The sequence below is a fragment of the Mustela erminea genome, chromosome 2 (assembly GCF_009829155.1).
Source record: "Mustela erminea isolate mMusErm1 chromosome 2, mMusErm1.Pri, whole genome shotgun sequence".
Lineage (NCBI taxonomy): Eukaryota > Metazoa > Chordata > Mammalia > Carnivora > Mustelidae > Mustela > Mustela erminea.
In genome coordinates this window covers 154,994,080-155,006,726 of record NC_045615.1, presented here as the reverse complement: position 1 = coordinate 155,006,726, position 12,647 = coordinate 154,994,080, and the positions used below count along the sequence as shown (strand labels likewise).

The 12,647-nt window shown below is 39.2% G+C and overlaps 1 protein-coding gene across 4 annotated transcripts in view; it reads right to left on the bottom strand.

Annotated features, from left to right (window-relative positions):
- Window positions 1-12,647, bottom strand: part of SLC4A4 (solute carrier family 4 member 4) — a 345,711-nt gene that overhangs the window by 190,799 nt on the left and 142,265 nt on the right. For all 4 annotated transcript variants that reach the window (XM_032334538.1, XM_032334539.1, XM_032334536.1 and 1 more), the window contains exon 5: window positions 4,915-5,075. In XM_032334538.1, coding sequence (XP_032190429.1) covers window positions 4,915-5,075 — 161 coding nt within the window. The remainder of the gene's footprint in view (window positions 1-4,914; window positions 5,076-12,647) is intronic.

Below are 12,647 nucleotides of genomic sequence, written 5' to 3'. Positions count from 1 at the left end.
GTGCTCCTTATCTAGCCCCCCTGGCAGGGCCTCCCACTATGCTTGCCTTCCCTTGTAATCTCAAGCCTACCCATGCATAGGCACAGCCGGCCCTCTGCTACTAATGCCTGGAAATCACCAGTTAGAACAGGTTAAGACATCTGCGTGGCTCACGCCCTTCATTAAGTTTCCATAAAACGGCCCACTTTACAGCGATCTTTTTAAGCACAAACTATAAAACCTTTCAAGGAAAGTGGGGGCAGTAACATTTCACAGTTACACTGAAATTAAGCCTTCAGTGTTCAAAATCCCACAAACACTACCAATTGTGAGAGAGCGTGCCAACTGTATATGAGAGCAGAGCCGGAAGAAACCTTAGGAAACACCACGTTTGCAACCTCTTGTGCAGATGGGAAGAGAGAGGGCGAGAGAGAGGCAAAAACCCCCAAGTAGAACCCCATTTTCTGACTCACAGTTTACATCTTTTTCCATATCACAAAGTGTTTTTCTTTAAAAAAGTTCTAGACAAAAAAAAAAAAAAAAAAACTATATATCCAGAGCTTCTACAAGCCAACAAAATGGTGTTCATGCAACAAAAAAATGGCCCGAAGTGACAAACATTTTGGAAATACAAGGCCCAAGAAAGATTAAACTTCAGGAATAACAAAGGCAATTAAAAAAAAATTTATATAGGGACACCTGGGTGGCTCAGTTGGTTAAGCGGCTGCCTTCAGCTCAGGTCATGATCCCAGCGTCCTGGGATGGAGCCCCACATTGGGCTCCTTGCTCAGCAGGAAGCCTGCTTCTCCCTCTGCCTCTGCCTGCCACTCTGTATGCCTGTGCTCACTCTCTCTGGCCAAAAAAAAATTATATAAATATCACCAATTATGAGATTTTATAAATCTATCAAAGTAGCAAAAGGAAAACAAGCAATCCACAGTGATGGGAAGGGGGGGTGTCGTAGGGAACCGCATATGACAACAGCAGTAATAACTAGCATGATGTTTCTTGAGGGCCACTTGGCAAATCATGTAAACAAAACCCTTTAATATGTTCAAACTCTCTGGATATTTCACCATTAGAAATCTACATTAAAAAAATACACAACTTCACCAAAGTATAACAAAAATGTTCACTTCTACTCTTTTTTTTTTAAATTAACATATAATGTATTATTTGCCTCAGGGGTACAGGTCTGTGAACCCTCAGACTCACACATTTCACACTCACCATAGCACACGCCCTCCCCAAGGTCCACAACCCCGCCACCCTCTCCCTACTTCCTTACCCCCCAGCAACCCTCAGTTTGTTTTGTGAGATTAAGAGTCTCTTACGGTATTCTTTAAAATAAAAACTTGAAGACAATTTAAATGCCCAATACTAAATATTTTGCAGATATCGACATGATGTTTACATTTGTATTTCATCACATGGAAAGAAATTCATTTTAAGTTTTTAAGTTAAAAAGGTCAAATTAAAGTGTTATCGTAAGATCCCATTTATAAAATAAATTTCATATGTGTAAACAGTGATGTACAGAAAAACTGCCAGAATGTAGCTGTGAATGATGGTATTTTGATGTCTGTGTGTTCTATTTTTCTGGATTACTTAAAAATGAGCATGTATTAGTTTTGTGATAAAAAATAGATACATTGCCATTTTGAAAATATAAAAGGTGTTAAAAGCAAGAAACAACATGACTAACACATCTGCCAACATGCACAGTTAAGGAATACCTTTAAATATAAAAATGAGAACTCCAAACATAGAGCTACATTTTCCCAATCCGTTTCCCATCATCATAAAATACCTGAAATGGCCTATCATTTTTTTTAACTTAGGAGGCCAGGAAAATTCGCACGTACTTGCCTTCTTATGTGAATGGCACTCTTTAATTGTAGGGTTATAATGATGATAGTAATAATCGAGCTATTAAAATAACCCATGAAAATGTTGTTTTATCCTTTAATCACTTTAAAAACAAATTCTTTCAGCAGCATTCAAAAGGGGTTCTTCATGAAGAAAACAAGGAGATGTCCCGAGGAGAGTCAGAAGGAGGCTCTGTGCAAGCACGAGCGGCACACCTGCGTCAGCAGTCACGTGGGGACGGCGCTGCACCTGCAGAGGGACGCTGCCTCTCGGGCCCTGAGAAGGAGGAGCAGGTGTAACGCAATGCAAGAGAAAAACCATGCTCCTGTTTGTTTGTATAATCATCACACCCACTATTACTTCTTTTTCTTCTCTTTTGCGGAGGTAAAAATGGGAGGGGGGGGGAGATGCACCTTAGAGATTCTCAACTCCAAATTCTCAGCATGATGCCGAACAAAACGACCACTTCAGCCTCTGCTAGAAAAGGATTTTTTAATAACCAAATAAATAATGACAATAATTATTTTTTCTATCATTTAAAATGAAATTAGGGGTTTTTTTTTTCCTCCAGGTGTTTTAACCCTCTACAAGGCTTTGATTCTTTGAGGATTATTAAATATTTTTTTCAGACAATGACATTCTTCCAAACCTGCTCTGTCCACTCCTGCAAGTCTGACCCCCCCCCCTTCCTTCTGCTTCTAATGTGTGTTATTTGCCTCTGAATTGTTTTTCTGTATTCTCAGATCCAGAATGAGAGTGGTGGTGCTTCAAACGGACCTGGTGGTATCTGATTTTTAAATATAATGCCAACTTTTAAAAGTAAAGAGATGGTGGTTAGAGAAAAAGTCCACAACTGGTAATACAAAGCAGTGGGAAATGAAAGCAACACCTGAACATGCTTAAGGAAACTTTCTTAAACATAGTGACCAGAACCTCTTTCTTTGGCCATTGGCTCACAAGGCTCCAGTCCAATGTGGGATTCTCTCTTCTAGTGCATGGAAAGGATCAGTCAACTGCTGAGGAGCAGAAGCTCCTTCAGATGGCTCTTGCTGGTATTAAAGACCCAAAAGGCAGTTGTACAGAAAAGCCCAAGTCCTCCTTTCTAGTGACCCTTAAACCACAATACATATTCTCTCCTGAGATTGCCTACATGTTGCCCACTCACAAGTTTAATTTCCATTTTACCCAGCATTCACGAATACCGACTTACTTCTTCGACTTGTCTAATTTCAGACATCTCTGCTCCAGATTAGTTCTTAAAGTCTAAACACACACAAATTGCAATTCTCACTCAAAAAAACTGGATGGATTTTTGCTAACCATGATATTTTTTTGAGAAACAATCTCCCCTGAAGTAAAATAAATCACTCAGAAAACCATCCCTTCTGTCTGCTTCTGTCTTTGTAGATGGACTCATCTTCCCTGGGCACAAGAATATGTCCAAATATCCATTTTCAGCCTCACTTGCCTTGTCAAATATGAAAAACTACATAGAGATTATTCCCTACATTATCTTCTAACTATGCGGATGCGGTTTGCACACTTACCCCATTTACAAAGTGACAGATTTGCAAACCTAATTCCAGGGCCCAGAACAGCGTCTGGCACACTGCAGCATCTCTTGCACCACTGCTGAATCCGTGTATGAACTAATTAATTCTGTCCACCGAGTTCCTTCCCATTAGCCCTTCCCTCTGCTGCACTTGTACTTTAAGCAGCTCAGGTTCATGAGAAGTGTGGGACTTCTTCGCAAATGGAACTAACAAGCTCTCTGAACAAGAATCAGATGCATACACATCAGAAAGATACATGCCTCGTTTGACAACTAATCTTTTCCTCCAATACAAATGCTATCGCTTTCTCACTATAAAACACACACACACACACACACACACACACACACACACGGAAACATCATAGGCAAGCCTTCTGGCTACAGATATTCAAAGAAATTTTGTGGTAAGTCTGAAATCACACAAGAATTTTACAATGGCCACTTTCTAGGGGGCCACAATCCACAACCTGTTCCCCATAATCCCAAAGGAGTCACCCTGCAGATGAAAGTGTAGTCATCCATGGAAGTCCAGTGGTCACCTAGCTAATAAATTTTCCTAGGAATGCCAAACAGAGCCTCTGCACTTCTTTTTGAGAAAAACCTGATCTCCACACTTGGATCTGAAGGGTAATAAGGCAGTTTAGGGCAGGCTTTTGTCAGAAAATGAAAACAATGACTACTGTTCGGGAGCTAGTAACGTATGCCCCAGATGCTCAACGTGGTGAGTTAACATTCATTACACGACACTAATTGCAAATGGGACCAATGCAGCCCTGCACCATGAGGTTCAGGGACTCGGTGGTGGTTATATAACTGACACTCAACACCAATGCGACATGACTGAGTCACCAACCCATAAGGTTCTGCTGGCTCCTGGCCTCACACAACCTTTCTTCCGTACAGTTAAAGGATTCTGACTTCCACCTACAAAAGCAGCCCCAACCCAGCAATTAGACGATTTCCCTTCTTACATAGGATTGAAGCCCTATTTTACAGATGATAAAACTGAGGCCCAGAGAAGCTCAGTGCAATGTCCAAGGTCGGAATCCTTGAAATCGAGTCTTCAGTCCCCCATTCAATGTAACCAAGGATGGGCGAAGAAGCCTCTACTCAAAATATTGACCTAACCCTAGTAAGTTTAGGAGGTGAATGCAAATCTGGACATATACATTATGATTTCCAATAAAAATAACATGAGAAATTAAAAGCAAGAGAGAGAAGACCGAGAAACAAAAACTGGAAGGAAACGTCAAAATGTTAACAATGGCTACAGAGGGACGATGGGGGATTTTTTTTCATTTTCTTCTCAATATTTGTCTGTATTTTCCAAATCTTCTGTGATAACCCTTACTTGTCTTATAATATAAAAAAGAGCAAAAATAAGTGTTATAGGATATTCAACTCTGCTTAGACTAGAAGCCATCAGCGTGAATGGAGATAGTTCATCTACCATAGACAGTTAGGTCAAGCTAAAAAAAAAAAAAGATAAAAACTTAAAACAACATACTTACCCACCAACTGTGGGAGAGAAGACGCCTCTCTGTCAAGCATGATAGAGCCTTTCTCCATACATGTCCTCAGCTCGAATAAGCTGTGAAGGGACAACGTGGCCACGTGCGGCTTGCTCCATCTTTCCCCGCCCTGTTCCACTTTTTCTTCAAACTTAATCCACCTAGGAACATGAGATTAATGAACAGCAATTAAAAGTACTCCAACCTCCTCTAGAAATAGCTACATCAACCCCTCCATCTCCACCCCCACCAGCAAGCACTTCCAAAACGTCTCCTTTTGTGAAGTCTTAAAAGCTTATTATAACACTAATTGCATTACCTTTATAAATACACCAAACAGAGTCACTAGACTCTCCTTCCCTTGGAATTAGAGAGAAAGAAAATAAACCAAAAGGATCCGAAGCATCCTTGGTTTTATATCTGTCTATATGTAACCATGAAATCCCGAAGATGGTTATTTTGCTAAATTTTTTAAAATAACATGGGAAAAATGTGCATTTCAAAATTCTCCATGAAACCCCACACTGTGTAAAAATAACCACCATTGTGAGAATTCTGTTGTGACTTCACAAGACAAGTTTATGTAAGTTGAAATATCAGTTACAAACCAATATTTATCTTAATTATTTGAAAAACCTGGTGTATGACATGGTCAGATTAATGTAAAATTCCCCTTTAACACTTAAAGAGGCCCAGCACTTGCACCTATGTCTTACTCTCTACTTCCCAGCTGACACATGTTCCCTTCTCCCTGAGATTCTAATGGAACCTGTACCCTTCAAGTCTGGCTCCACGTGTGTTTAAACATACACAAGTTCGATGAACAACACATCTATCCAATAACAGATCTCCTATTAACCTTAGCAATGGAACAAATAGCCCACTTTCATAGATTTTTTTCTTTCTAAGATTCCTAGATGTTTCGATAACTTTACAATATAGAGCATTTTTTTTAAAGTTTAATGGAAATGAAAACAAAACACATTTGACAGTCTTTATATCTCACTTGTTGCAGATACTTGCTACACTGCTCAAGGAAAACACAAATGCATCATCATTTTGTTATTCATTATGACCCAAAGAAAAATGCTTCTTTCTCTCCCTTCAATCCATCTGAGAGATATTGAAAAAGATGCAGAGGGGGTTAAAAAACTGTTTTCCTACGTTCTTCACCCACAGGTTTAATGATTTAAAAATGTTTTCCTAGAAAAAGCTAAATGCTCACCTAGCTCACTAAAGATGAGAACAAAGGGCAGAGATCAGAGGAAGCTCTACATAAGGTATTATTTATAGACTGCTCACCACCCACAGAGCAGGCAAAAAAAAAAAAAAATTAGTAGAACCAGGAGTGAAAACAGATCAAGAGATCAGCCATAGAGTCAAAGAAAATTCAGAATTTTTTTTTAAAGATTTTATTTATTTATTTGACAGAGAGAAATCACAAGTAGTCAGAGAGGCAGGCAGAGAGAGAGGAAAGGAAGCAGGCTCCCCGCTGAGCAGAGAGCCCAATGTGAGACTCGATCCCAGGACCCTGAGATCATGACCTGAGCCAAAGCGGCTTAACCCACTGAGCCACCCAGGCGCCCCAAGAAAATTCAGAATTTTAATGAAGCTCAATACTCTTGTGACTGAGAAGTATTTAGCGAAATCCAAAGCCTCTGCCTGCACTCCCCAAAGCCTCTTCCAACCAGGGCACTCCCCCATGGCAATGATCCCCCTACCTCCAAACTCACCCTCAACTCCCAGACCCTCTTCCTTTCCTCTGTATCCCCCTAAAAGGTAAACAATGGAGATTTTTACATATTCTCCTCACACATCACCACCAAAGTTGTAAAACGTCAGAACTGGACCTTGCTTCTTTCTATAAAAGTAGAAACATCCCAAAAGAGAATAAAAAGACCCTTAATCGTCATAGGATTGTGTGTGTAATTAAATTAGTAGTTCTTCACTTTGGCTGTTATTAGTCCCCCAGAAAGAGAAAGGGGAGAAAAATGACAATTTTACGTCATACTCTTATGGAATTCTATGGATTTGCCAAAAAAGATAAAAGGTAACTGGAGTTATTTCAAGAGTAATCATTTTACAGTGTTGATTTCACTGATTAACTTTAGGTAGATCATCTTTTCACGCTTGCTCACACCATCTTAAACCATGTTTGCTGATAACTATTACATACATTATAATCACTTTTTTCTTTTAAAGAATTTTGGGGAGGGGGCTTGGGGGATGGGTGAAAGGGGTGATGGGATTAAGGAGCAGCACCCGCTGCTGTAGGAAGTGCTGAGTCACTGTACTGCACGCCTGAAACTAATACAACGCTGTATGTTGACTAACTGGAATTAAAATAAAAGCTTCAAGTAAAATAAAATAAATTTGAAGAGTATTTTTACTGAAGTAAGTAATTGACATAAAATAACCTACTAGTTTCAGGTATACATCATAGTGAATCATATTTATATTTGATGTTATAATTTATTACTCACGATAAGACTCTAGTATATTAAAATATTCTATAGTACATAAAACCATGTCAGGATTACATATAAGGATGTTATCTATAAAGAGTCTAGTGACTCCTTGTTTTTATTCCCAAGAGAATTCTTAATAGCTGAAGGATAGAATCTTAGGTCATAGGATTCAAACCCAAGATAAATAATAAAAACCAGCTAGAAAGTCAGTAAAGGGAGTATTTCACACAGCTTTCACTTCCCTCTTATTTCTACTGAATGAGTACCCCCTTCCTGTCCGTTGCCATAAATCTGCATCGCCAAATACATACATATGTGACAGCAGCTCTTTTCTGCCATCATTCTCAACTGTCCAAACTATGTAAGTTTAATAAAATTTTCTTTTTAAAAAAAAAAAAAGGGTGAGGGTAGTGAGGTACTATATGTTGGTATAATTGAATTTAAATAAATAAGAAGGGGTAGGGCACCCTGGTGGCTCAGTTGGTTAAGCCTCCAACTCTTGGTTTCAGCTCAGGTCATGATCTCAAGGTCGTGAGATGGAGCCTGTGTCGCTGCTCTCAGTGGGAAGTCTGTGTCCCTCCCTCTCCCTCTGCCCCTCCCCCAACTTGTGTTTGCTCTCTCTTTCTCTCTCTCTCTAAAATAAATAAATCTTTAAAAAAACAAAAAGGAGCAAAATGACTTCATTCTCTTAAGACCAATCATTAGTCTCATTCCTCCCCACAGTGTGCAGTGTAGGCAACCTGACTAGACTTAAATATGACTTTAAGCAAGTTTTAACAGTACATTTAGAAATCATAAATCCCAACCAGCTTGGATTTATGGAATAGCATTACTCACCCTCCTGGAATATACCAGCCCTTTAGGTCAAGATTTAATCATAAAGGAATGCAAATGTAAAAATCTCAAAACTAGCCAGGTTCTTAGAATCTACATTCCTAAGGGATAAGCATTATCTCATAGTTCACTTTAGCATCTATTTCACTTTGAGGTTAGTAAATATTGAATGTTGTGATGATGTCATATCATAGCACAGCTAACAACATAAGGGGAAGTCTGGGATAATGGCTATGAAATTCCTTTAAAATGCACTGCTCTGATTTCAAGGAACAGAGTATACTTCCAACATATGCTTTCAGACATAAAGTAATGGTTTGCCCATTTAAGCAGATTGTTTGCATGCAGTTTCATTCCAGAAACTATACATGCTATGTCTATCTTCCTCACATATCAAGGACAAATTTGAAAAAAACCTAAAAACTACTCAATTCAAATCAGAACCCATTAAAGAAAAGGCTAAGGCAAAGGTACCAAAGTTCAGCCTACCCGAGTGCCAACAAATTTGTTAAGGTGCCTTAGAACCATGTAATTACATTATTAAAAAAAAAAAGACAGACATTTTTACTGTGAAATGTACTATAAGCTCCTTTCTACCCTTCATGGTGACCGTGAATAACAATATAATTGCAATAAGTTTCCTACTTTTCCTTTTGTTTTGGTGCTTGACACGTTATAGGAAAATTAATTTCAGAAGTTAGCTTTTTAAAATGCTTGCAAATACAAAACTGTTGTAACCTTGGAGGAAGAGTTTATTAGGTAAAGTTTATTTCAAGGTCTTAGAAGAAGAAGAAAGTACACTGCAGTTTAACTCTCCCTGAGTGACTGCCAACCAAACAGCATTTCACTCGTTTATTGAAGAAATAGAAGGCCCACTGGGAGTCACTGAATTTTGCAACTTTCCAATCATATGATTAAATATAATTAAGAAAAGACAAGACCTCTAACTGAAAAACAAGCCAATTTTACAGTGGAAAATAGACATGACCTTTGCCCTAGAATATAATCCAACTCTATAAGACTATTAAAAGAATAAATTTCTTGCTAACTAATAAGTGCCTCATTACATAAAATAAGCCAATGCTAGTATGTATCTGGGATAAATTATGTTTTTAAGAAAAACTCTCAAATTTCTAGATCAACTGTGAAATTTACTGCAAAGCAGTATATGTGACTCCTATAATTACATAGATGATTAGACTCCTTTTCCTGCAGCCTTTTTCTTACAGAAGAAATAAACTTGTTCTGAAATGGAATGTTCCAAAGTAATCCGGTAGAGAAAAGACAGAGAAGTCGGCGGAGATTGGGAAAAGAGCAATCTCGCTCCGAATTCCCAGGGTAAGCACGCAGGTCTGTTCTTGGCGGTCATGCCCTGGAATCGGGTTTTCCAGAGGCAGGCTGGGTCTTTCTGCCAAGCAGAAACACAAATGCGTGTTCGTTTGTGCTGTCCCACTGGAACTAAAACATCAATACCCTTTTCCTTTGCTGGCCAGTTGTCGTGTTGAAACTTGTGACAATTTTCCTTTTTACCCAGGTTTGGGAACAAAAACTAAACCACATTGGGGGACTGACCTTTAACATATATTCTTCTAACAGTGAAGTCCAACATTACTCATCTGTTCTTCACTGAAGGAAAACTGAAAGCCAATAGTCATTTTTACAGAGACTTCACTGTCTCAAAGAAAGAGTGAGCTTGGGGTGGGGGCGGGGGGGGGCAGCAGTAGCCCTTCTTCTTGGCTTTGGGCCAACAACAAAGCTGGACCATGACTTACCCTTTCACCAGTTCATGTCATAAACCTATTAGCTAATGCCTTGCCACCTAGAAATTCTTAACAAGGAGCACAAAGCTTCCTCACTAATACCAATTACTCCCTTATAGTTACTGCTACGTTACTAAATGTCAGCATTCAAATAGCCTAACACTCAGGAATACTCTTAAAAAAAAGAAAGAGTATTCTCTGCATTTCACTGATCAAATACACTTCTCAGGTCTAGTCATTCTCTCCTCTGCACAATCTTCGATTTGTGCTTTATGCTGGAAGAACCAATAAAAATCCAAAGTTCTAATTTGTAGGAAAGGGAAAAGCAAGGGAAAGATGTGAAAAAAGGGGGTGGCAGACTTGGCTAAACTGCAGACTTCATATAAATAAAGACTCCCCTTGTTCATACTTCTACATGACTACTGTGCCTTCCAAGACTTAAATCAGGATATTTTTCCTACTATTGAAACCATTCTATTTATTTTTTGAGACATAGAGCTTAACCTGAACTTCATGACTAGAAATGAAACTACAGTAATGCTGGGAATCAATGGAGGATATTTTTGGTCAAATTAAATCATCTGCTACCTAAAAGGTACAGAACATTAAAAGGGGTAGTATTATGTTCTGTGGGGGTGTGGGCTCCCAGTATATATTACATTAAGCTAGAGAAGGCTAGTGGGTTAGTTCTCTATGGAATAAAATTCTTTGAATTTGGGTTTTCACAGAAAAGCAGAGATCTCAATTTTATCTCAGCCAGAAAAATAGTCATAGCACATTTTCATATAAAAATGAATCCCTTCTTAGTACTAAACTTTTATTATGATAGGTTTGAGAGTTTTTAATGGGGGGGGGCCCTATCATCTCTGGAAACCAGACATCATACACTGCAATCAGATATCACTGCAAAAACGTCCTGAAATGGGGTATACTGTAGGGAACTAGAGATTAGTAAAACTCTGAGTCACTTCTGGAGGCACAATCACCTTCCAACCTTCCAACAGGATTTAGGTGAAGCTAATTTCTCGACCATGGACAGTGTGCCAGGTAGTTAGAGGCAACAGAGATATAACAATGAACAAAACAACTAAAAATCCCTGCTCTCATGGAGTTTTAATTTTACTGGGAAGAGAGAATAACAAGATATGCACTATGCTAAATGGTGATAAGCACCAAGGAAAACACACAAGGGAAGATGGAGGTGTGCTGGGGGACTTTTTTGACTTTAGATGCGGCAGTCACTGAGAAAGTAATATTTGAAAAAGGACTGAAGAAGGTGAGAAAATGAGCCATGAAGATAATTGGGGGGCAGGGAGGGGGGAGCATTCCAGACAGAGGGAGCAGCAAGTGCAATGTCCCTGGCACAGGAGCATGACCAGCCTGTGAGTGAACAAGAGGGAGGAAAGCAGGAGATAAGGTCAAAGAGATGCTGGTGGATTGTTCATGAGGGACGTAAAAGCAGGTGCAGATTGATGAACTAATTAGGAAGCTTTTGCAATAATCTGGCAGCTTGGACCTGAATTGTGGCCGTACTGAACGTGAGATGGGATGAGATTCTGAATATCTGAATATTTTTGAGGGTAAAACAAATAGGGTTTACCAATGGGATTGAGTAAGGGGTATAGGGAAAGACAGAAGTAAGGAAAACCCCAGTGTTTCTGGCTTGAGCGACTAGAAGAAGGGAGTTGAGTCGTTCCTTGTGGTGGGAACCCTGCAGGTGGAGAGGCCCTGAGGCAGGTCGATGAGAAGCTCAATTTTAGACACGTTATTTCGAGAATTGTATTAGCCATCCAATTATGTGTTTTCGATCATATAAGGAAAGAAGCCTAGCAAGACAACTAACTGCTGTTGATAGCATACCATGTACCTTGATAGCATATCACAGCTATAGACAGCATATTGATTAATTAGTTTGAAACTTCAAACACAGGTCCTCTTCTGAGCTTTATCCATGGTGCACTAGGTACCTTAGGTCTGCATTCAGCTATCCATCATCAGAAAAAGAAGAATTATCATAAACATCAGCTTTGGTCAAGGAAAGGATCTAAGAAAGTATGATATTTAAAGCAGCTGTTTCTAAGGCAATCAATTCTCAACTAATCACACTCAACAGATATTATTGAGCACCTATTATTATTATGGGCCCTGGGAACACAGTCATGAAAGACAGACATGATGGTCCCTGCTTTCAGATGAATTAGTGTAATGAAGGAGACGAAACGAAAATAGTAATATCGCATTTACATTGAATGAAGCAGTAGTAACTGCGGCAAGTCCCATACAGAAGTCATAGAGTATAGCCTGGTGTGAGCATGTTTCTCCCAGACAGCCTCCCCTTCCCCACTGCCAAGACATGGCGTACTCCCACCACACATTCTTTCCAACAATTCAGTATCTCAAGGACTAATAACATCACCAAAAATGACACATGTGTTCTCAAGGAAATAAAGTCTTTAAGGATGGTAAAGAATTCAAAATTATCTTCATCGTAAGAAGCTTACGTGAAAGTTCTAGTCCATCTCACTCAGTGTTTAATTACCTACACAATGAACTGTCACTTCTCCACCTTTCAGAGACCAGAGGTCATATGAAATATAACCCACCTTGGACTGAAAGAAAAAGCAGAAAGCTTGATCCATTCATCTGTTGATGGACATCTAGGTTCTTTCCA